General features: G+C 37.3%; 1 protein-coding gene across 1 annotated transcript in view; it reads left to right on the top strand.

The window, feature by feature from the left end:
- LOC124720478 (zinc finger protein 596-like) overlaps nucleotides 1–26,935 on the top strand; it is a 109,830-nt gene that overhangs the window by 70,507 nt on the left and 12,388 nt on the right. The window contains exon 7 of the mRNA XM_047245838.1: nucleotides 9,799–9,836. Within this exon, the coding sequence (XP_047101794.1) occupies nucleotides 9,799–9,836 (38 nt within the window). The remainder of the gene's footprint in view (nucleotides 1–9,798; nucleotides 9,837–26,935) is intronic.

The raw sequence follows: 26,935 nt of genomic DNA, 5'->3' as shown, positions 1-26,935 counted from the left end.
ATGGAGGAAACCCACCATAATAACATCTTTTGAAACCAAAAAGAAAGTTTACAGGTTGTAGGCTTCTCTGTAGCTTCACTAGGAAAAACAGTGTGTGCAGGTCAATCAGGTAGTTGGTCTGAAAATGCAGAAAATTTTTGTCTGTTTCAAGATGAGCTAAAGAGATTATACTCTACTTTTGATATTATGCCCATTCTTCAAGCAACCAGCAGCAGACATTTCCACATTAAAAACACCATGTATAAATTTATTTCATTCCTTAGAAAGCAAAAATTAATCATTTAGGGACAACTTTTCAGACTTTGGGTGTCTTCAACGTAAGTAATCTGTTGTGACATATAATCAGCATATTTTGTTCAGGATGAAAGCTCAGATACTGTATTAAGCTGGACTAGTTTTGCTACAAATGATACAATACTTTCCACAATGAACAGCCTACTAAGATGCTTCTGAATTGTGAAGGTTTTTTTAATGCATTGTGGTAGAGAGAGAGAGAGAGAGAGAGTTAGTTAGTTAGTTAGTTTTCTGAATAATGGACTAGTATAACAAGTTTACCAAGTCAGTATGACCTTTGATGTGGGAAAATTACCATGTCTGTGCAGTCAGATTTTATGGTGATCCAAACCAATAAATATGCTAAACAGGTTACCAAAGATCAACTGAAAAACCATATTTCATGGAGATCTGTGAGATTTCTTTGTAGTCACACCTTGATTATGATTGTACAGAGTGTGCTTCAACAAGGAAGACACATTGCACATGTTTGAGTTGCAGGTATTACTTTGAGAAAGCTGGTTGGAAATTTGGAAGCCAAATAATTGTCCAGCACCTGCATGCAATAGCTGCTGAACGAAAATCATCTTTCTCAGGCATATTAAATAGTTCATCTTTTATATTTTTCCTGGTCTCTGCTAATTGATATCACCATGTAACAAATAATATTCTCATAAATTATCTGACGATTATAGAACTCGTATTTAGTGGAATAGGTGTAGATCAAACTACACTACTTCACTGTTACTACTTGATAATAGTGTTGCTCATGGGGTTGTTTTATGAGAACAGAGCTCTCATCACAATTAAACTGAAGCCTCTGAATTTGTCCCATTGAATGGGGAGTGAGGGAATATCAAACAACTGGCTTCCATAGTCCTGGGTTAGAAATGCTACCTTGAATCACATACATATGATGAAGTATATGTATCACTTAAGATACCATTTGATATGCATAGGATATTAATAATCCATTTTTATCATAATAACTAACAGGAATGTAAGCAGGTGATGTCATTGACAACCACTGATATTTCAACAGGGGCACAATCTGCATTTTCAAATCAAAACTGCAGAAAGCAAACACACACACACACACACACACACACACACACACACACACACACACACACACACTGTAAACACTGGCACCATTACAAACCAAAGATGACCAGTGTCAGATGTTATTGAGTGAAATTAACAATCAGTGGGTCTGTTTGCATAAACTCGTTTTTTCTTTTTGTGAAGGGAGAGAGCAAGATTCCATGCAGAATTTAAACATATCATCTATCTCTATTTATAAGGTTACTTGCTAATTTAATTCCAACAGCTTCCCTAATAACACTCTCCCAATGACTCGATTGCATGCTAGAAACTCTGTTTTGTAATATCCAATAGGATGACCAGAGCCAAGACAGTGTCCTGCAGTGGCAGATTTGCTTGGCTTTTTAAAGGGTATGTGCCACTTACGCTCAGTATATTGGTCCTCCATAGTACTGATAATCTGACCAATATATGACATGCTACAACTGCAAGGAATAATGAAGACACTCACATTATACAACCAGAACCAACCCTTATGGCCCTGGTCTTAGAAAGAGATCAAAAACATACTTCACGTCTTATTTTCACACAGTACAACGAATTCTGTAGGAAATGCTCCCTGCATAAGGCAAAAAGGCCATAGGCTATAGGGCCACCATAATACAGGATGATTCAAAAAGAATACCACAACTTTAAAAATGTGTATTTAATGAAAGAAACATAATATAACCTTGTGTTATACATCATTACAAAGAGTATTTAAAAAGGTTTTTTTTTCACTCAAAAACAAGTTCAGAGATGTTCAATATGGCCCCCTCCAGACACACGAGCAATATCAACCCGATACTCCAACTCGTTCCACACTCTCTGTAGCATATCAGGTGTAACAGTTTGGATAGCTGCTGTTATTTCTCGTTTCAAATCATCAATGGTGGCTGGGAGAAGTGGCCGAAACACCATATCCTTAACATACCCCCATAACTGTCATCGATTCACTTCTGCCGTACTCAATAACACAAGAAGCTTTCTGTTGAGCGGTCGCCATCTTAGCATCAACTGACGCTGACGCCTAGTCAACAGCACCTCAAGCGAACAAATGTACAACTAAATGAAACTTTATAGCTCCCTTAATTCGCTGACAGATAGTGCTTAGCTCTGCCTTTTGTCGTTGCAGAGTTTTAAATTCCTAAAGTTGTGGTATTCTTTTTGAATCATCCTGTATTATCATCACTCACACAATACACTTTGTCAGTAGTGCAACTCACATCTCATCCAAAAGGTGACTTTGAGATGAGCTAAATCTCAGGGTCAGATATGACATGGGCACTGTGAACCAATTTACGAACTACCCCTTTGCGTTGAGCCAGATGGTGACAACTATCAGCCTTTAGATGCAAGTCAGTGTGAATATGCTTCCTATAAACAAAATGTCCCCAACATACCATGCACCTTCCTCCTGACCAGCACATCAAGGAAGGGAAGACAGCCATCCTTTTCCACCTCCTTCATGAGACAGACATTCAGGTGGATTAAATTCAGGTTTTCAAAAACGTCATTCAAATTCCCACTTCTGTGAAGCCAAACAACAGAAGCATTGTCTGCATACCCAATAAGAAAAAAAGTTTTTGAAATCTGCAGTCTTCAAAGTCTGTTCTCTAAATATTGCATAAACAAATTGGTAATAATAGGTGAGAATAGGCTTGCCATCACAACTCCATCTGTCTGCTCACAGTACTGGTCATTGAATAAAGAGTAAGAGGAAGTCAATTCATGTAAAAAAAGGTGTGTTAATTCAGCACCAAACGTAACCTCAGTCATCTGTAATGAATCAGACAGAAGAACATGAGTGAAGAGAGAGCGCACATCAAAACTTACTAGAGTAAATAAAGATAAATGGCGATTGTGGTTTTCATTTAAATTCTGCATGGAATCTGCTCCCTCCTTTGTCAAAAAAAACAGAGGGCCAGAGTTTATGCTACCTCGCCCATTGATTATTAGTTTCACCATCATTAACTTATGATATTGATCATCTGTGGTTTGCGATGGCACTGGTGTTGACAGAGTGTGTGTGTGTGTGTGTGTGTGTGTGTGTGTGTGTGTGTGTCCAGAGTTTCTCTGAAAACCAAGATTCACAGCTCTCACTTGCTGCAGTTTTGCTTTGAAACTTTCAGGATGTGCTCATATCAAAATATTGGTTGTTTTCATCACCCTGCTGCATTACTATAAGTTACCTGAACATTGTGTATGCTGGGAGAAACTCAGGTCTCAAATCTATTTTTACTTTGACAGATAATCACTATGTCTGCATAAAATAGCAGACATTGTCATCATGTCTGTATTAACCACCTAGACATGGGTGTCAAATTTTATTTTTTAAATGAAATTGTGGTTTTTTGGTTGAACAATAGTAATTATAGATAATTTATAGTGCTGTAATGCATTCTCTTTGAGTTTTTATATTGTCAAATAATTCTTAATTACCAAAAATCATCATAGACATAAAACATTTATAAATTACAAATGCTGCTACACCAATTTTTTTAATTAGTATAAATAAAATAAAATTTGCCATACATCTCAATATATTTTATCTACACTATTTTTGATTCCCTGCACTTAATTCAAATATTGTGGAAAGCAATACACAGTTATCCAAGTACTTCCTATCCCATTGAAGCATTTTATTGCTAAGAGGAGTATAACATTTCAGGTGATATGTATTCAGCACACTACACGAACATTAGAACAATGTAATTTTAAATGCAGTTTTAGTATTTTATATCTTCCCAGTTGTATGATTTTTTTAAATATATGACTTATTTTGGTATCAGCTTTGTGTATGAATTGTTCCAAATAAATTTCATTTAATGAAAAAGAAATCTGGAGTGACTAAGTAAAACTGCTCAATGTTTTAATCAACCAGTCAGTGTGTAGTAGCTCTAACTAGTGTGCTGGTGGACTATTTAACCACATCTGCTGACCGGTTCTACTTCATAATCCTAGATTTATTTTCTATTAGATAGAAGTTACTGGTGAGGAGTCATATGTGAAACTGATGTTGCTTTATAACATAGCTGAACACTACATTGGGATGCCAATGTGAGTCAGTGTTCAGAATTTCATTGACTACTTAACTGTTCTCAGAATCAACACTCTCAGCTGTAATTTTGTATTATGAATTCAGACTTTTGAAGTGGAAGTAGCAAGGAATCAATAGTGTGTTGAAACAAAATGAGAAATGATTGTGCTAAATAAAAGCAACTTTCAAAAAGTCTTATAACATTGTCAACGAACATAATGAGGATGGAAAGCTGTACAGAAAACACAGAATGCCGATGTCGATATAGGAAAACATGCAACTATATTATTGTTATTATTATTATTATTATTATTATTATTATTATTATTATTATTATTATCATCATCATCGTCCTGAGAACCTATGATCACAGAGATTCATCCAGCTTGGCAAGTACATCCGTGGGACATATTGCACTGCTAAAAATCTGCTGGAGTGGAGGACACACATTATTGGGGTGAATGCCTGGATGAATGTGGGGAGTAGTAGCAGTGATAGGTGAAACCAGCCAAAGAGCAATGGGTGATTCAGTTGCTTCAAACAGATAGGTTTTGTTAATCTGCTGTCTAATTGTTCAACTGGTCTAAAATTGTTGGGATTGAATTTCACTTCCACAACTTATTTAGTCTAAATTGCCTTAAAGAAATTTGATAATTTGTCAAATCCTCAAAGGTGTTACTATATTAACTAATTGAGGCATTTTATTCTGTGATGTTTCTCATTAATTATACTGTGGTCCATGTTTTTCTGTGTCAGAATGATTAAAATTTGACTGATCGTAGAATTTACGAGAAGATGTGTGTTTCACATCTGCAAGGTGAAAAAGTGCTCATAGCTCTTAAGGTATACATTAAAGAGTTCATGTTTACTGGACATTTTTGGTGTGTTTTAGTCCATTCTACCATGTCTCAAAATATGGACTACTTTTTCAACATTAAGTATGCAGTTACTAAAGATTGTTTCCTTTATAAACTAGTTTTTCAATACTTTCTTCTACTTTCAGCTGAATTATTCCTTCAGTAACATACATTTTTCCGGTAGCCATGCAGTAATCTCTCATTTCGCACTATGAGCAACATGTTTCACCATATCCAGTCAGTTCTGGGAGGCTACCTCTCTCTTCTTCCCTCATGCTGTGTGGTCTCTTCCATAAGCAAGTTGATACATTCATTACTGCAGTGAAACTAATACAAGACAGAAGTGATTTGCTAAGTGTTAATGTAATACAGTGTTGCCAAGTGTAACCAGCAGTTGTAGAAATATTGATGTTTTATGCATCTTATGACATCAGTTATGTAAAAGTATATTTAATGTCATATAATGTGCACAAAGCTGGAGAAAAGGAGGCTTTGGGCAGGGAATCATAACTGATTTTGAGAATTTATGCAGGGAAGGGGATTTATGCTTGATTAAATTAAGCAATAAGCCCAGAAACATGTAGAATGAGGCTGATATGGACTGATGTAGAAAGCACTTGTGCAACACTGGTACTTATTCAATCAGCAATAGATACCATTGTAAGAGAAGTTGAGTACAGGGTAATAGGAACATGACAAATAGTGGTTAATTAAGTGAAAGCATTTTTTAAATGTGTTCAGGAGGATACTGTGTGAACAGGTGGTGTACTTGTGGCAAAATAAATAATTAAAAATAGTGAGAATCAGGAATACAAAATAAAAACTTACATTGGGTAGACACTACTTTTTATCTAACAAGGTGGCAGATTGTGCAACAACTAAAAACAGAGAGAAATATTACAAGCATTTCCAGACTTCTTTAATTGTAGATGTATTTAATGAAACAAAGATTGCTCAGTGAAAATAATGGAAGACTGGGATACACACATGGTTTTCTTTTTTTTTTTTTTTCCCCCTCAAACAGTTTGGTGCTCACAGTTAGTACTTACAGAATTATTTACAGTAGGGGTAAATTTTCGTTGGTAATTTTTGTCTAATAGTCACTTGCAAGTACTTTGTGTAAATGCCTGAGAATTTTGCAAGAGCAGATGTCAGAAGCATTTATGCACAGGAGATTGAGTGTCTGTGAGGGCTCAGAGATCTCCCTCTGTGAGATTTTTCCATTGTAGTTCTACATGTGAAGGAAGAGGTTCTTATGGAAGATGCGAGTCTGCAGCTGCATTTTTATACTTTCAGTGCCAAAGAAAATACAGGTGTGCTTACACTCTTAATATGTGGTAAAGTGACAATTATGATGAAATAAATTTGCATAAGATTTCATCAAATACCCATACTTCTTCAAAGGCCAAATAAGGTGGATGTCAGATAAATAAAGCATTTCCAGACACCCATTTATTTGAATTTTTTTCTTGCATATATTTAGGAAACCACTCATAAATTCCTGAATGTCTGTTCTTCAGCACCCTTTATAATCAACAAATACCGCCATGTTATATAAAGTTGTAAATACAGCTATATTACTTGAAGGTAAATGTCATTTTTCAGACTTCCAAAATAATTTCTTTTGAACATAACTTCACTTGTTTCTGTGTTATAGAACTACTTGTTCTGTTTCTTTAGATTGTTGATATTCCGGTACTTCTGTGGAGGTGTTATACAGTGTAAAAATTTGAGCCAAAAACTTCGCTTCTTATCTCAGTTCATGTAGTCCAATAGCTGTACACTCCATAATAGTGGCCTTTCCTCATACAAACTAATTAAATTCACATTTTTATCCTAAATCCAACTCTTGCCAGCTTTCTTCATTATGGTTTTTGCTGAAACATTGCTGATGTCCATTCACAGTGCTTATCTGTAGTGACTGCAGTCTCAACTGTCCAAACAATGCTGTTACATATTTATAGAATGTCTGGTTGGTGTGGGAAGTGCATTGCTTTATCATTCATATTTTCATATTAATGTGGGATCGAGACATTTCAGTGACAGGTTTTTTTTTCCAATCTTAAATAATATGTCTGCCATGTGTTAGTAAGTTATTTGCTGCACAGCATTGCATAAGTCTAGAACTGTTGAAATAGACTAACTGCTGTTGAATTAATATGGGACTTTGTTTTGGTTTCAAACTTATAAATGTGCATTCTACATCAGTTATACTGTTAATATTGACGAACTCTAGAGATTGCTTAGCCTAAAAAAAAAAAAATGAACAGTGTCTCCTCTATTGTAAAGGATTAACCCCAAATCCAGTGACAGACTTTTGTAGGGTATTCTAGGATATTTTCTAATTACAGCAAGCTTCCAATAATCTGGATTAATGGGGACCAAAATGCTTATGACTATACTACAAACTACTATTCACTACATTTACAAAGCATGATATTTGTCACATTAAACTTTTAACTGAAGCATTTCTCACTGAAAATGGACAACTAATCCACAAAGTTACTCTTCAAACACACTGTGTACTCTGTCACTGGCTTTCAATTCACTTGTGAGAAATAGTCTACATTCCATGGTTTTGTTCACTTTTTTCCTGTTTATGGTTCTCATTTTCCATAGTGTGAAAACATAGGTATAGTCAAAAAAATCTCTTCCCTTAACGCTCAGCATGTCTTCAAAAGGCTCATTTTCACTCACTTCATACCAAACTCACTTTGTTCACTAGATCTGTATCACTTAATTGATAGAATCCTGGCTCACAACCATTACTATTGGACAGTTTGTGGAAATTTTTTGTGGTCCACTTGCTCACAACTGGAAATCAGTATTCTGTTGGAAAATATTCATTCTAATTAAAAAAGAATAATTCAGGCTTTGTATGTTACCTTTTCAAAAATTTTGCATAATTACTCTGCACCCAAGTAATCAGGAGCTAGCTGCATTTTCATGTAAGAGAGCTATTCTCTCCAGCTGCACATTGCAGAGAAACTGCATTTCTTTGGGTTTCTTACACCTGTTCATTTCTGTATCTGTATTGCAATGAAAATATCTGGATGACAAATGTGCTGTGTATCTTTTTTAGAAACAAACTTATTCTGTTTACTTACAATGCTTGCTGTTGACAAGCTTAATTTCTTTCTCACTTCATCTATAGCCTTGCATTCAGTTTTTTCTCAATTTTCTTCTTCTCCCTCTTCTTTTTTGTGATAATGTACAATAATGCTGATGTACTATGTGTAACTAAATTTCCTACACAGGTTCTGAGAACAGGTTCCTTGCACCAAAACAAGAAAAAGAGTCCAGAAACATGGGCTCTGAAATGCTTGTCTTAAGAGCTATGAGCACCTGATCAGTAGAAGAGGATACCTTTTTCAACATGGATTTCAGTGGTTTCCATGCCATGGCTATTAAGAATTTTGTGCAGTGCAGATGTGGATTTTGATATGTTGTTGATACATATTGCTTGAATCAATTTGAAAGGCTATTTTCTGGTAAATTTGGTACAATGGATCTGTGGTCACTACTGGCTCTTTACAGACTAATATTGTGGTTAAGATTTATTTGGTTTGTTACCCCAATTTGATTCTGAGAAAATGCCATTAAGCAATTATCCCAAAACAATTGCTGAGCTTAAAACTACCATTCTGGAGGTCATTAACAACACTGATGTTCCAACACTTCAGTGGGTCATGCAAAATTTTTCAATTCGTCTGCGCCACAGCATCGCCAAGGATGGCAGAGATATTGAACATGTCATAACCTGAATCCGAATATCTGTAATGACGTTTACATGCTGAAGAAGGTGTCTGTATGCCATTGTTGGTAACTAATTAACGTTTTTTCATATAGCTCAATAATTGTCACCCTGTATGTGTATCAAATTTGAAACAATAGTTTACATTTTCAGGAAGATGAGCAAGCATAAGCTGGAAGCTACCTGCAGATTAAAAAAGTATGTTTGACTGGGCCTTGAAACTTTTCCCTTGTGTTCCATGGTCTGGTACAAGTTGTGCCTAGAAGTTTCAAAACAGAGTGTGCGCGCACTCACACACACACACACACACACACACACACACACACACACACACCGCTACAGAGTGAAAGCTTCATTCTGAAAACCAGTGGACGTTTGGTAGCCTCCCTCTATTTCATGTGGTAATATAAATGTGATAGTGTGCACGTCCTTCTAAATTACCACGTGTGATGCTTTCCATGAGAATGTATTACTGATTGACAATAAAATTCGTCTTTAGGCATATGTGAGCAGACATGAATCTAATATACAGTTTGAGAGCACTTTTTTCTCTGTGGATGTGATGAAGTACTGTACCACTCAAATTTTTGGTGTGTATCTGTGATGGAAGTAATTTTTAAAAACTTTTTGCATGCATTCTGTGTCCTCTAAAAATTGCAACATAATTTAAGTGCACATAACAAGTAGGCAGTGTAATTCATATTTATTAATTGAGTCTAAATAGTAGTAGAGTGCTGTTTACTGCCATACATTTTTCATCCATTGCATAATAATATAATGAAATATTTCAGGAGGGAGCATCGGAAGGAAGCGTACCAGGCAGTATACGGTAAGGATGTCATTATACACCATATGTTTGTTTTTGAGAAGTACTGATTTCTATTGTCTCATGGGAAATCGGATGCAAAATACAGATTATTTAAATTACTTATTGCTTTGTCAACAAGCAGCTATGTTACAAGGCAATATGATCCATAATATGAAGGTTGGTCATAAATTAATCTCTAATTGGCAATGGGAAGTAAACAAACACTTCTAGCTTCATGGCACTTGCAGGTTGCAAAGGCATACTTTGAAAAGCACATTGTCAGCTCCCTGTTCTGTTCATCAATCTGTAAGCAATAAGGAGTTGAAATGAATGGTGTTATTGCATATCTGCCAGTTGAAAGGTATGTCTTGTCGTTTACTTTCTGCTGAGATTCATGGTCAGTTATGTTTTGTATATGGTGATGGGGTTGTAAGTGATGGTGCTGTGAAGGAGTTGTGCTGAAATTTCAGGGGTGATCATAGAGATATGCATGATCATCATGGTCAGGGAAGACATTCACATGTGAGTGATGAACGTGTGCAGCATGTTGATGGAATTTTGTGTGCAATATGTTAGTGCACAGTTTCTGAACTTCCTGATGAAATGACTCAGATTTGAAAAGCAAACCTTATTAACGTCAGAGAGAGGTTAGTTTATCATAAATTTTATGCAAGGTGTCTATCAAAATATCTGACAAATGTCCACAAAACCGAAACAGTGTGTTCATCCTGGACATTCTATCAATAGTGCCATGCAGAGAGGCAATTCTGAACAAAATCATGATTGGCATGAGACATGGATGAGGTACATAAATCCTGGAACTAAGGAATAGTCCAAATAGTGGATCCACATTCATTCTCTCAATAAGACCAAAAATTCTGGAAGATGCTGTCAAATTCTATAATGATGTCCACAGTTACTTAGTATTGTAAACGAATTTTCACAACCAATTTTGTGAGGATAATGCATGAGAATACTGTGAGAGACTTAAAATTCTCCAAAAGCATCAGATCATTAATAAAGGAACCAACAATGTTTGACCCCATACTGCAGATTAAATGAAGGAAAACTCACATTTTTGTCTGGAGGTTTTTCGACATTCTCTCTATAGTCCAGACTAGACACCAAGCAGTTTACACATCTTTTACGCCAAGCAGCTTACACCTCTTTTCAATGATGAAGGCCTAACTGGCTGCACAGCACTCAGTGATTGTTGATGAACTGTGGAATGCTGTCAACAACTGGCTGGAATGAAATACCAGGTAGCTCCATTCTTTGATGAAGGCATAAAGAAGCTTGTGTCATATATGACCACCATGTGAGTGTTGGTAGCGACTGTTGAGAAGTAATGTCAACAGGTGAGTACAAATTTTATATTAAAAATGATCTAATTTTTTTCTTTTCTTTAAATAGCCAATCAGAGAATAATTTACAAACAGCCCTCTTACATTTATATGTGGAATTAGTGCTTCGTGAGCATCAAGTTTTGACATACTGCTCACCTGTTTTTGATGTTGCATTTGGTTTTATGTATCATGATGTTCCAGAGCTTGATGAAATGAAATGATGTTCTAGAAACTGATACTCTAAAGTGTAGTGCCGAGTGATGTATTGCAAATGACAGCTAAATTTGAGTGTGTTTCCTCTCACTTTATTTGCAATAAAATGTTGTGGATGGCCAGTTCCAGTTCCACAGATCACATTTAGTGCAGGTAAAGAGACATGTACATCCACCTTGATAAATGTACTCAGAAGAGAACAAAGTCAAGCATTAGTTAGACATGGTGTTTGTTGAACTTCACTGTACCATAACATGCAGTGACAGACTCATGAGAGGAACAGTGCACGTGAAAATACTTGTAGCACAATCACCAGAATTAATCACATTGTCCAGTAAATATTAGTGACCAAACATTGACATTTTAGGTTATAGATACAATATTTAGGTGTCACACAGCAATGTCAAATCACAGATTTTCACATGAAACATTTGGCATTGGATATGTATGCGTTGGAAGGATTGGGCATGGAATGGGTATCCAGATTGGTGCGGTTAAGTAAGTGAAAAGTTGGCCAGTTTCCAAAAAGAACTCTGAAGGATTTATTCCATAAAAGGGCCACCTAGGGGGAAGAAAACCACTGACTAGAGAGGTTGCCTCTGAGACCAAAATGTTTTGGGTGGCTTTTGAGAGCAGAAGAGGTATGTGTTAGCTGGCCAGCCACCAGCAAGCAAGAGATAGTAGCACCTTCACTCATTCTCATGTGCGCCTGCACCACATGACCCACTCATGGCACCCTACCAGCCAATGAGGGTGAACAAGTCCTTACTATGAGAACCTTAAAAAGTCAGCATCATGTGCTGAAGCCATGGGAGAATGTGGGCAATCTGCACAGCATCCAAGATTGCAACAAAGAATTAAGAACTCTCAATAAAAAGTTTTGAAAAATATACTTCCTCTTCCCTTTCCACACTGGTGGGCCCTGCGTATTCCTTCCCCCTTGTGCAGGAATCAAGTATAATTTTTTTTAAATTTCTTAGCAAAATTCAGTGATGGAAAGCTATGACTCCCTTAATAGGGAGCACGGGAACAAGGCCCTATGAAGTAACACGGGTGGAGAGGTATTATTATTTCATTTAAAATAATATTGCAAATGCCAACATTTTGAGTGTATCACCAACTATTGTTACGTGCTGGCATTGTGTGCATTGTGTGTCAAATGCAGTGACAATGCCAATTAAGGCTGTCCCCAACCAGAAATTGTACACCCAGAATGCACTAATTGCCATGGAGAACACATTGCCCTCTTTCATGGGTCCAAAGTATACCAGTCACTTGCTACCACTACCAACCTCCCTCCCTCCCTCCCTCCCTCCCTCCCTCCCTCCCTGTCTCTCCCTGCCTGCCTGACCTACACACACACACACACACACACACACACACACACACACACACACACCACCACCACCACCACCACCACCCATTACCAAATCAAGATTCCTTGATGCCTCAGGACGTCATATTAAATGATCCATGCTTTTATTCAGGTTGTAAAAAAAGATCGTTACTTCCCAAATGGATTCAGTACCTCCTCAATATCTCATCAGCAGTTTCAGCATTCTTCTGAAGCACCACGTGTCAAAAGCACCTATTTTCTTCTCGTTTGAACTGTTTATAGCCTATGTTTCAGTTCTATACAAGGTTACCCTTGATGTAAATACTTTCAAACATTTAAATTTATGTTCGATGTAAACTAGTTCCTCGTTTTCAGAAATGTTTTTCTCGCTCATGCACCCTGCTTTTTCTATTCCCTGTACTTCAGCCACCTCCACTTGTTTTGCTGCCTCAATAACAAAACTCATCTACTACTTTTAATGCCTGATTTCCTAACTTAATTCCCTCAGAATCATCTGGTGTAATTGAGATACATTTCATTATCCTTATTTTACTTCTGTTGATATTTATAACCTCTTTTCATGACATCCATTCAGTTCAACTGTTCCTGTAAGGCTTTTGCTATTACTGACAGAATTACACTGTCTTCTCCAATATTTTGTGTTTTTATTTATTTTTCTGTTAACTTAAATTTCCTTTGCAAATTTCTCCTTTGTATCCTTGACTGGTTGCTCACTGCACAATTGAATAATGTCAGGAATTGACAACACTCTCTACCTACCTTCTCAACAACCCTTCATGTCTTTCCATCACAGTCTGGTTTTTATAGAAGTGGTAAATAACCTTTCAGTCCCTGTATTTTATCCATGCTACCTACTGAATTTCAGTGTGTCTTGTAGTCAACATTGTCAAATCTTTCCTCAAAATCAATGAATGCTAGAAATGTAAGTTTGCCATCGTTAAACGTACCTTCTGAGAGAGGGCCCATCTTGGGTCATGTGTTCCGACATTTGTCTGGAATCGAAACTGATCTTCCGTGAGCTCAGCTTCCATTAGTCTTTTTTTCTTTGATATTTCTGTAAATAATTTGTGTCAGTATTTTGCAACTATGACATATTAGACCAATTGTTCGATAATAGTCTCATCTATCAGCAATTACCACCTTTAGCATTGGATATTACACTCTTCTCGATCTGAGAGTATTTTTCCTGTACCACAAATGTTGTGTACCCAGTGGAATAGTTTTATTGTAGTGTTTTCTGCCGAGCATCTCAATAATTTTGAGGAAATGTCATTTGCTCCAAATGCCTTGTTTAGATTTATGTGATTCAGTGTTCCGTCAATTCAATTCAGTATTTCATTTGTTGTCAAAGGACTTTGATAATCTATCACCAATGATAATCTATCACTAAAACAGCTGTCAATATTAACTCTTACAGTAATAATTCTTAACCAAAGGGATTTTGCTCCAACAAGAATTTGCATTATGTAGCATTTGTAATGAGGTGCACTTGTATGTGGGGTCATAGGGTGTCAATGCAGTTAACATATAGTTTTGCAAATTTTTCCCTTTCAAACATTAAGTATGAGTTATAATGATGCAACAGTCAACTGCTGTTGAAATATGTCCAGCAAATGAGATTTTCAGTTTTTGGTACATCTAAGAGAGAAAGATAATTACAACAGCTTTTGAAGAGTTGGACAACCCAAACAATTCCCCCACTCTTATTTTATGAAAGCTATTCATAGATAGGATGTAGCTTTGCCCCTTAGTTACCGAAATGCAAATGTAATTCACTGGCCTATTAATTTGGCTAACTAGGTGGCTACCTGCTCCATATCTTTCAAAAGCACATAAGAGATGCACAAGATACTGTTTATTCATGGAAGCATTTTTCCTGCCACTAGCTGGAAACATGACAACATCCTTGAATGTATTTGACAATACTGTGATCTTTGACTGACTTCATGTAGATTCAGGAAATTATCATACTACCTTTACTTATTATTTTCTTATCATTACGATTAAATATTATGACTGATTCTCACTTAAGTAACGGTAACACAGTTACAGAATTTGGTTTTGAGTCCAGGCAACTCGTTCTAGCCTGAAACTACAACTGCTCTCATCTTTTACATTTCAAACTATCCACCTTGCCTGCCTCTGGGGCAAAGAGAGATCATTGTCAGCTAGCTCAGTGGTAAAATCTTCACCTTTCAAAGGGAAGACTGTGGTAGCTGTTAGCTGAAATCTCGCTGGAGACAAGATTTTTACTTCTCTTTAACAAAGTAACACTCAGGCATATTGACAGTCACTAAAAAAATTTTTAGAGAATTTCTCCCTCAAAAGTTTCTTTTTTACTTTCATTCAGTACCATGTAGGTCTAAAGATGAAAAACCTACAGATTTGCACAGTTGTTATTGCTGCTTTAAGTGAATAATACTAAAAAGAATGTTATTTACTCATAATGTTAATAGTGTAATGGAAGGGTAAAAAACATAATTGCTTCACTAAATAAGCTTCATGTTTGCAGTACACATAAGACATAAAGAAATAGCTGCAACAGCATCTGAAGACTGGGGCTGTACAAATAATACCTCCTGCCCTTCAGTTATGATTTTTGAGTTGCAATTGATGAGTCTGCATATTGTTTTTTTTTTTTTATAAGTATGCTTTATATCAAAATCTAAGTTACAAAAATGTTAAAATTCATTGGGCTATACTTCAGATATTTCAGCTGCAAGTTAATGTGATAGAAGTAGACTTCACCATGTCCTCAAAACACCATCTTCCCAACTCAGCACATCAGCTTAGAGAAAGTATTTCTCCATTCGCTAGTCTAATGATGAATTGACAACATTGTGCAATATGAATGGCAACAATGTGATCATGATTTACTTCCTGTTGTGGTTCATAACTGTCCTGTTAAAATCACTTTGTATGTCATTGTCACTACTGATACACAGTGTAAGTGCTTCTCACTGGAGGTTAATGATTGGGTGTCAGATTTATTATTTGATTCCAGGAAAGTCATTACACACAGAATCTATAACTAATCTCATGTTCAACATTGCTAATCATGTCCATTAAACAACAATACCACAATGAGAGAGAAGTTGCTGCATTAGCTTTAGGGCCGTATCCCGCTAAAAACCTAAACATTTTGTCTGCTTTTTACTTTTCCTGTTGCTGAGCTTTAAGCTTTCAGGTTGAGAACCATTAAGGAAATCTTAGCTTCACCATCTTTAGTGTCTTTGCAATTTTGATATACTACCTCATAGATATAAAGGTGAAAAATTTGAAGAAATTGTGACCTTATATCCTCGTTAAAACATTTGTTTGCTTATACCTAAACTCATCTTAGGTTTTTGTCGGTACACAATTCAGTTGATTGTGTGTGGCATTGAATGATTTAGCTGGGTTTCTTCTTGGATCGACTCACAATCTGAGGTTTGTGTATTTTAGTAGTAATACTGAAATGCCACTCAGGTAGGATCAAAACTTTTCTAGGCAAGGACCACACTGGGCTCAAAAGTGCAGAATATTCTGGTAATATGTTTTATTAACTTAGACTTTTGTTGTGTGTGTCTCCTGCTAAATTGTAATTCACACACACACACACACACACACACACACACACACACACACACACACACACACACATACACACACACACAATAAAACTATATTGTATGAGTGACAAGCAAAGCCAGAAGTAGCCAAAAAGTTATTATTCAAGATGTGATTCAATTGTATTACAACTGAGCATATTTTCATAGTGTTTCTTGTTGGTTTATTGAATATAACTAAAGAGGATAGGAGAGAAATTAATCAACAATAATGTAGCCCCACATTAATTAAAACTGCCTGACAATGGTAACACAGTTTTTTGATTCTATGCCTGTGGAGAGCTACTGATTTACACTCATGCTCATAAATTAAGGATAATGCTGATACATGGTGAAATAATGCTCTGGTGGGTGGTTTATGGGGTATGACCGTGTGGTGCATTTGACCTGCAGTCGTCGCATGGTGGTGCTGGCAGCAGTCCACATATGTAGAGGTGTGTTGGTGCAAGTCAGAGTATGGTGCAGAGAGTAAGTGTGCAGACGTTTTCAGATGTGCTAATGGTGACTGTTTGTTGAAAATGGCTCAAAGAACATATTGATGACGTTATGAGAGGTAGAATACTAAGGCGACTGGAGGGCTGATCAAACATAGCAGGTTGTAGCACGGGCCCTCTGTGTGCAACGAAGTGTGATCTCAAGATTATGGCAATGATTACAGCAGATAGGAAACATGTCCAGACACTACAGTACGGGGCATCCACAGTGTGCAACACCACAAGAAGGCCGATATCTCACTGTCAGTGCCCGCAGACAGCCACGGAGTGCTGCAGGTAGCCTTGCTCGTGACCTTACCGCAGCCACTGGAACAGTTGTCTCCAGACACACAGTCTACAGCTGACTGAACAGATATAGTTTATTCATGCGAAGACGTGCAAGGTGCATTCCACTGACCCCGGTCACAGGAGAGCTCGTAAATCCTGGTGTCAAGAACACAGTACATGGATATTGGAACAGTGGTCACAGGTTATGTTCACATACGAGTCCAGGTATAGTCTGAACAGTGATTCTTGTCGGGTTTTCATCTGGCGTGAACCAGGAACCAGATACCAACCCCTTAATGTCCTTGTAAGGTACCTGTATGGAGGTTGTGGTTTGATGGTGTGGGGTGGGATTATGATTGCTACATGTACACCCCGGCATGTCTTTGACAGAGGAACTGTAAAAGGTCAGGCGTATCGGGACATCATTTTGCACCAGTATGTCCGCCTCTTCAGGGTGCAGTGGGTCCTACCTTCCTCCTGATGCATGATAACGCACAGCCCCACTGAGCTGCCATCATGGAGGAGTACCTTGAAACAGAAGATATCAGGCAAATGAAATGGCCCACGTGTTCTCCAGACCTCTAAACCCCATCGAGCACTTCTGGGGTGCTCTTGGTCGACATATTGCTGCATGTCTTCAAACCCCTAGGACACTTCAGGAGCTCCGACAGGCACTGGTGCAAGAATGGGATGCTATACCCAAGCAGCTGCTTGATCACCTGATCCAGAGTATGTCAACCTGTTGTGCGGCCTGTGTACATGTGCATGGTGATCATATCTCATATTGATGTTGGGGTACATGCACAGGAAACTAGCATTTTCTAGCACATGTGTTTTGGGACGGTTTTCTCAACTTATCACCAATACCATGGACTTACAGATCTGTGTCTTGTGTTCCCTATGTGCCTATGCTATTAGCGCCAGTTTTGTGTAGTGCCATGTTGTGTGGCACCACATTCTGCAATTATCGTTAATTTATGAGTATGAGTGTAGAAACAAAGGCGTCATCAATCCAGGTTTAATGTACATTTTTGACCGCAAATAAAATTTATTGACAGTTATTTGATAAGAGGTGAGAAATATAAATGTTGAGGGTGCTAGATCAGAAAAAATGTTCGGTAGGGGTTGCTTTCCACCCAAGTTCCTGACTTGTTACTTCTATGAAGGCAGCAGAGTGTAGATAGGCATTCTCATACAGTAACTACAGTAGCTGCAATTTACTTCGATACTTTTTGTATGTTGAGGCAGCCAGGCATCTCAGATATTGAAATGGATGCCAACTGCGATGGGCACACCCACACACCCCTGGTATGCAGTTCTTAACACAAAACTTCATCTTTGTGCAACTACATATGTTTTCTGTGTATAAAGTTCATACTTAGTGGTTCAAAAAGTGGTTCAGACCCCCATGTGATCATGCTGTTTTATATCTTCAGTTATTGACTTTTTTCCATTTGTTGTATGTTTCTCTATTTCTGGCGAACATGTAGAGATACTGAGTTGAAATTTAAATAAAATACTGATGTGTACTGTTCCTTGGCAGTGTAAATAATTTAAGCTTATCACTACATCTAAGTATTCTGATAACCACAAACTCACTCATCAAATCCTTTCAATGAACAATGTGCATAAATGTCAGTTCTGGTGGTCTAGCAGTAAAGTACATGGCTGGAAATTGAGAGGCCATGGGACTGATTCTGTCAGATCACCACTGTCTCTGTTTTCACCTTAATGTAGCCTTAGCATCTGAACGATGTACGGAATCACCAGAAACAACACAATGCAGAGTCCTTTGTTAAATTGTAGCTCCCTTTTCGCTGGCTGCATAACTGGGGTAGGTTAGGAATACCCAACTAACCAAAGTGACGTCCATAGAATAAAATAACTTGCACCATGGTGTTGAGCCACACAAAACAATAATAATACCAATAATAGTTATTATTATTATTATTATTATTATTGGTAAAGACATTTGAAGTTTGTACATAACTGTGAGTGTGAGTCCTCCGTGCACTTCTCAATATTTTAGGTAATTTTGTCCCAGGTGGACTAAATATATCAATAATCTTCACATAGTATGCTGCATGAAAAGGTCAGTATGTCTTTACCAGGAAATGTGGTTCAAAAACGTAATGATGAAAATGTAGTCGATATCTGGCCTTTGCATGTACACTGCATCATATTTATAAGTAAACCATAAAATAATGGATACTTCAGCCCAAAATCACAAGTGAAAAGCAACACTTCCAGTAGAAATTTCTGCAGCCTAACTTGTCTGCAGTTTGTGCAGCTGGGTGTTATGTGATTCTATTTTAATGATAACAAAACCTAGTCAAAAGTATACATTTGGTATCAAAGACAGCTGTTCAGATTAACAATGAAATTAATGTAACCAGCAGGCTGTAATCAGCCTTTAGACAATCAGAATTCTCTTTCTGTGTGCAGCATCCTTCTTTATGACACAATCGTGAGCGAGTGCTCTGTGAAGGTTGGTAGTTTCTTGGAGTGATTCAAGCTTTGCATGCTAAGTGTCTGCATTTGAGTCACACATTAGGTAATTGTTTTTGACACACACACACACACACACACACACACACACACACACACACACACACACACACACCACTTCACCTGTGGTAAAGCAAGTTGAACAGTGTAGGTTTTCACCATCCACAGTAAATATGACATCACTTCTCTACCTGCCTTGGGCATGGATGTGTGTGATGTCCTTAGGTTAGTTAGGTTTAAGTAGTTGTAAGTTCTAGGGAACTAATGACCTCAGAAGTTAAGTCCCATAGTGCTCAGAGCCATTTTGAACCTTCACTACCTCATTTAGGAGTGTCGGTGTAGGTCGGGATATGACAGAGGTGGGTGTCATGCCAGGTAGAAACTCTGCCACCATTACATATCCTTACATGAGTTTTTTGATCGTCATGTAAGGTCACAAGTCACTTATTTCTTATTCCACCTCAATTTGAGATGTTGTAAATATTGGTCTGAACTGGGATTCGAAATCTCTCCTTTAGGTGGGTTTGACTTGTTTGTGACAATTCATTTCCATCATTCTTTTGTTTCCTCAAGTTTCTGAAATTCTCAAGATCTCCATAAAGAGCACGTATCTCAGTTTGAATCCTGGTCTGCCATAAAAATATTCATCATGTCATTTCAGGTTGTAGTACATTCACAGGTGTCAAATGCTTATGATTTTTAACACTTCTCCATGCATTTTCTACAATAACATTTGGTATAGGTTTCGATTCACAGTCAGATATGGATCTTTTCATCATATCGTTTCGTGTTCAACATGCCCCTCTTGGTTACTGGTGAAAAGGAATCTGATAGTTAGTGTCTGTTCATGTGTAGTGAACAGTTATGACATGGGCAGGGTTTGCCTCTCATTCAGCACAGAAATTAACGTCATGTTATGTTCAATTCAGATATGTGAACATCTCACCACTGGTGAAATAACCCGATTTTGAAAGTCTATTTGTCGCCAGAAGTCTATGACAATAGGTCAAATCCCAGTAAGGCAAAACCTTTTGGTTTCGTCCTTTTATTTTCAGTAATCTCGATATTGGTGAAAATGTAAGATTTCTAACATTTGATTGTGCTTAGTTAACAATCCAATTAGTTGCTGGGTTTGAGTCCACATCCAACACAAAACATTATGCCATGTCATTTCAAATTCAAACCAGTGCACACTTTGTTACTTGTGATTGAAACCAGATTTAATACCTTTCGTGGTCAGTCAAGAGGCACAACAGTAGCTGGATCAAGGTCCTGGGTCTCAGTCCAATACAAAAATGTTTGTGATGAAATTTCAAGTTGAACTTTGTTTTTTGAAAAGCCTCTTACTGTAATAAATATGAGTTTACAAGCGTCATGACTATGTCACCTCTAATGACACGTTTTCTGATATTTGCATTATCGTAATATTAATTTGCCTCTAGATTGATAGCTATAAATAGCTATCTGTTGTGGTCTCTTGTAGTAACGATTTTCTGTAGTCCAATGACTGTACAGAAAAGAGAGCAGATGACTTGCGAGATAGTTACATTATGTGGGTTGCATACAAATGCAATTAATTTCGTTCAGTCACTTTTGAGTGAGTTAGCCCATGATTGCCTGGCTATCAAGTGTCCTCAGCACAGTCTTATTCATCACATGGTGTCTTTCACTTTCATGTTGAAGGAACATTCTGCAGAGATTTTCTGTGGTGTATACAATTTGTTGAGATTGCACTGGTTCACAAGTACAGAAAATCTCAGTTTTCTTTTCTGCAGCTTTTCTGTTCCATTGAGATGTGCCTTATCACCTTTCTGTTGATTTTTTATGTTGGGCATAAATGAAGAAATATACATACACACATCTGGCCTAGCTTTTAACTGCACAAAACAAATATTGGCTAAAATATTACACTAAGAACGCAAGTGCACAGATAAATAGGCATCTGTAAACTGCCAGCATAACTAGCCATCTGAATGACTGCCAGCCACTGAAAAAATGTGGTCTGTTACATTTTTAGACCCAGAATGAGGTAATGTCACTAGACTTTTTACAAGTTTTTGGTAATGCTTCACCTTAGCAAGTGCCATTTTAGGGGAAGAAGATAATGTATCATTACTCACACTATAAAAATGTAATCTTTTATTTTATGTATTATTTATCACATATTCCATTAACCTTTCTTGTGATAAATCACAAGGATGTGGAACAAGTCATAATTACATAATACAGATATAATACATGTATATAAAAGTAACAGAAATGCGATATAAAATGATGAGTAAGCTTCATGGTTAAACTTGAGTCTACGGTATAGCTCAAGTAACATCAAACAATTGCTGAGAGAGAAAATGTAGTACATTGTCCAACTTAAATAGTTGAGTCAGAGCAAAACACATTAAAACATAGTTTTAAGAATGTAAGTACCAATGGATGGACAATTTAGAAAAAGTCAGTCATTGCTTTATCTGCAGGTACTTATCAAGAGAGTAGAAGGAATTTCCCATTAGGTATTCTCTTAATTTATGTTTAAAAGTAGGTAAGACATAAATGTGAATTTTAATGTCTGAAGGAAGAAAGTAGAAAATTCTTGTGGCAGAATAATTAACACCTTTTTCCACAAGACTTAAATCTTTCAGACTCCTATATAAATCATTTTTTGACTTAGTATCATGATCATGACATTCACTATTAGTTTTAAAAAGAGTCTGGTTATTAGAAACAAAGATGAAAAACATATGTATTGAGAGTTGACTTAATATTTGTAACTTATGGAACAAATTTCTGCAAGAATACCTTGGATGAACACCGCTCATGATGCTCACAGTTCTCTTCTGTGCAGTAAATATTTTTTTGGTTAAAGGCTGGTTACCGCAAAATATTATGCCATATGACATGATAGAATGAAAATAACCAAAGTAGGCTGCTTTGATAGTGTCCACATCACCAAAGGGGGTGATTACTCGCAGAGCATAAGTTGCCACACTTAGCCTTCTATGTAGGTCTAGGATATGCACAGACCAGTTAAACTTGCCGTCAATTAGTTTGCCCAAGAACTTAGCTGATTCACAGCATAGTATATTTAGTTTACAACAGTTTAAGTGGCACACTTCATTTTGTTGCTGAGATGTATGAAATTGCATAAACTGAGTTTTTTCAAGATTTAGAGTTAGTCCATTGCACTTAAACCAGTGTAGGATGTCAACAAGTACAGCATTATATTTATTTTCTAGGTCATTGTTAGTTCGACTTTCAAGCAGAATAGTGGTATCAACAGCAAAATGAGTAAATTTACACTAGGTTCTCTACAAAGTGGGAGATCATTGATGAAGATAAGAAAAAGCAAAGGTCTCAAAATGGACCCTTGAGACACTCCATACTTTAATGTGCCACAATTGATGAGACAAGACTATCAACAACACCATTAATTACACCTTCTGTTTTCTGTTTCGTAGATATGATTCAATCCTCCTACCAGTGCCACTTCTCAAGCCATAAGTATTAGCCTTCTGTAAGAGAATGTTGTGGTTCAGACAGTCAATAGACTTTCACAAGTCACAGAAGATTCCAATAGCGACATTTTATTATTTATTGACTCTAAAATTTCATTTGTGAGATAATATATATCCTGCTCAGTTGATCTATGCTTTTGGAAGCCAGACTGGTTTCTTTTGAGTGTGTTGTGGTTGCCAAGATGTTCTACAATTCTTGTATACATTAGTTTCTTAAATACTTTCTTGAAACTACTTGGTAATGACATTGGGCAGTAGTTAGATAAATTGGTTTTGTCACCCTTCTTGAAAAGTGGTTTCACAATGTCAAGCCTTAATCTTTCTGGGACAACACCTTGCTGCATAGACTCATTAAAAATGTGACACAGGACTTGACATATATGGTCACTATAGTGGTTTAGAATTTTAGGTGAAACGCTGTCAAAACCTGTGGAATTTTTATTTTTTAAAGACTTGATAGTATTTTTAACCTCAGTAATAGTGACTGGGGCAACACATTTTGGGTCATATATGTTGGGATTAGCTCTTTGTAATAAACACACAGCAGCATTTAAGAAACCCGTACAACCTACATTTTCTGCTGCAGTTAAGAAATGATTTTTGAATACGTTGGATACAGCTAGAGGATTATGAATTACCTCATCATTAAAGATTATCTTTATGGTATTAACAGTCTTGTTACTCTTGCCACACTCTCCCTTTATAACATTCCAAACTGTTTATATTTTGTTCTTGGCTTTATCAATTTCAGACTTAATATACAAGCTCCTGGATTTCTTTTTCACCATTTTTCAAATTTTACAATATATTTTATAGTGAGACCTTTCAAGGGGATCATTTGATATTCTCAGTGAGGCATGTAGCTCCCTCTTAGTCCTACAAGAAATTTTAATACCTTCAATAATCTGAGGTTTACTGGAAGAAACCTCATTGTTCTTTCTGCAAGTCTTTTTTGAGAAGGCCATTTCAAACATAGAAGAAATTTATTTAAAAAAAGGTTAAATTTAACATAAACATCTGATGAACTATACACTGGAGCCCAATCTATCTGTGTCAAATGGTAATTAAAGGCAGACATAGTTTCAGTCTTTGTAAGTCCATAGGACCAATAGGTGTGGGAGACTTCATCACACAGTCTAATGTTATTGACTTTAAGAAGTTGTCCATCATGGTCGGACGGGCCATAAATTACTTTGCTTACACTAGCACTGTTGACTCTACTCTTGTCAATGAAAAAACACATCAAAAAAAGCTTTGCATCACCCTGGTTCCCAGAACTCCTGAAGATAGATCGTTACTGGATATTGTATCACAGACACAGTCCCTTTGACTGTCCAGAGATGTCACTAAACCTGCCCAAAGATGTAAACAACCATACTGGATATTGTATCACAGACACAGTCCCTTTGACTGTCCAGAGATGTCACTAAACCTGCCCAAAGATGTAAACAACCATTCATGAGCAGTGCCAATTAGATAGACGGAGTCTGATAGCCGATCAGTTCCAGTCATTCCACCAGGAAGGAGGTACATCGCTCGTGTTGTCTGTAGTTCAACAATGCCTAGATGGTCAATACAGCTGTTTGATCACATGCACATTGTTACTTTGTGCCAGGAAGGGCTCTCAACAAGGGAAATGTCCAGGCGTCTCTGAGTGAAACAAAGTGATGTCGTTTGGACATGGAGAAGATACAGAGAGATGGGAATTGATGATGCCATGCCTTGCTCAGGCCGCCGAAGGGGTACTACTGCAGTGAATGGCTGCTACCTACAGATTATGGCTGGAGGGGACCCCGACAGCAACACCACCATGTTGAATAATGCTTTTTGTGCAGCCACAAGACGTCGTGTTATGACTCATACTGTGCACAATAGGCTGGATGATGTGCAACTTCACTCCAACATCCATCACGAGGTCCACTTTTCCTACCTTGACACCATGCAGTATGGGCCCAACAACATGCCAAATGGACCGCTCAGTATTGGCATCAATTTCTCTTCACTGATGAGTGTCGCATATGCCTTCAACCAGACATTTGTTAGACACGTGTTTGGAGGCAACCCGGTTGGGCTGAAAGCCTTAGACACTCTGTCCAGTGAGTGCGACAAGGTGGAGGTTCCCTGCTATTTTGGGGTGGCATTATGTGGGGCAGAAGTATGCCACTAGTGGTCATTGAAGGCGCCTTATGATATGTGAATGCCATTCTCCAACCGATAGTGCAGCCATATTGGCAGCATATTTGTGAGGTATTAGTCTTCATGGACGACAATTCACGCCCCCATCGTGCACATCTTGTGAATGACTTCTTTCAGGATAACAACATCGCTCAACTAGAGTGGCCAGCATGTTCTCTGAACATGAACCCTATCAAACATGCCTGGGATAGATTGAAAAGGGCTTTTTATGGATGACATGACACACCAACCACTCTGAGGGATCTATGCCGAATCGCCATTGAGGAGTGGGACAATCTGGACCAACATTGCCTTGATGAACTTGTGGACAGTATGCCACAACGAATACAGGCATGTATCAATGCCAGAGCACGTGCTACTGGGTATTAGAGATACCGGTGTGTACAGCAATCTGGACCACCAACCTCCGAAGGTCTCACTGTGTGGTGGTACAACATGCAAAGTGTGGTTTTCATGAACAATAAAAAGGGCAGAAATGATGTTTATGTTAATCTGTCTTCCAGTTTTCTGTACGGGTTACTGAACTCTCAGAACCGAGGTGATGCAAAACGTCTGTTGATGTGCGTGTTATCTAAAAGGCTCCCGCAATTTTGTGTAACTCTTAGTGGGCCAGTTAATCGATGTTATTAACAGCCTAATATTGCTTTTTATATGCATTTTAACTGGAGCTATGTGAGGTTATGCACTAACTGAACTTCCGAGAAAAGCTGTAATATTTAACTTCTGGAATTATGTTTCCAAGACTCTATAAAACATTTAAACTGTATTTGGTATAATCTGTTAGTAAGTAACACCAAGAAACTGATCAGAACACATGATCAAAAAACAGACAACTTAGCCAATGTACAAACCAATTGACTAAACACCATCTTAAGAAGGAACAAAGACGTTTGACTAGATTTTTGTCAAGATAGAGATGAAACATAAACAAAGACTTTGGTGGAAGAAGACAGACATTAGAGGATGATCTCAAAAATACAAACTTTTCACCACCAAAATAAAATTTTATATCAAAATAAGAAACAATTTCGAGTACACACACACACACAGACACACACACACACACACACACACACACACACACACACACACACACACACACACACACAGAGTTACAGATCTCTAATTGTGGAGAAAAATCGAACTTTGCACCAAAATAGAATTGTATTATTTCTCAAAATACACATGCTGTGTAACAAAACAAGTCATCATGTCAACTGACCATCATTGCCCCACTCAATAGTATCTAAAATGCTTATACTGGAAAACAGTCGCCCTGAAAAATGACTAATACCCTGACATCAGATCACCCTACTGTTTGGCTGACTTTGACATCAAATTAAAGGAGGATTATTGACGAATTTAAGACATGAGAAAAAAAAATTGTGTACTTCAGTAATTCTCGCCCACAGATGCATTTTATGCTACAGGGTAGATAGGAATAGCACCCATCTGTGTTTGGCAATGTTACAGAGCCAATATTTGATTAATTTAATGCATGGTACAACGATTGAACTACTCTGAGTGACCTATAAGTTATGTCAATAGTGTCGACAAGCCAGCAATGTGTATTTTTGTAAGTAATGTAGACAGTTTATATGCGGTAAAACATAATTTGAAGT

Source organism: Schistocerca piceifrons, chromosome 11, assembly GCF_021461385.2.
Source record: "Schistocerca piceifrons isolate TAMUIC-IGC-003096 chromosome 11, iqSchPice1.1, whole genome shotgun sequence".
NCBI classification, from domain to species: domain Eukaryota; kingdom Metazoa; phylum Arthropoda; class Insecta; order Orthoptera; family Acrididae; genus Schistocerca; species Schistocerca piceifrons.
Note: the sequence above shows the minus strand (reverse complement) of the source record. Positions and strands in the feature narration are given on the sequence as shown.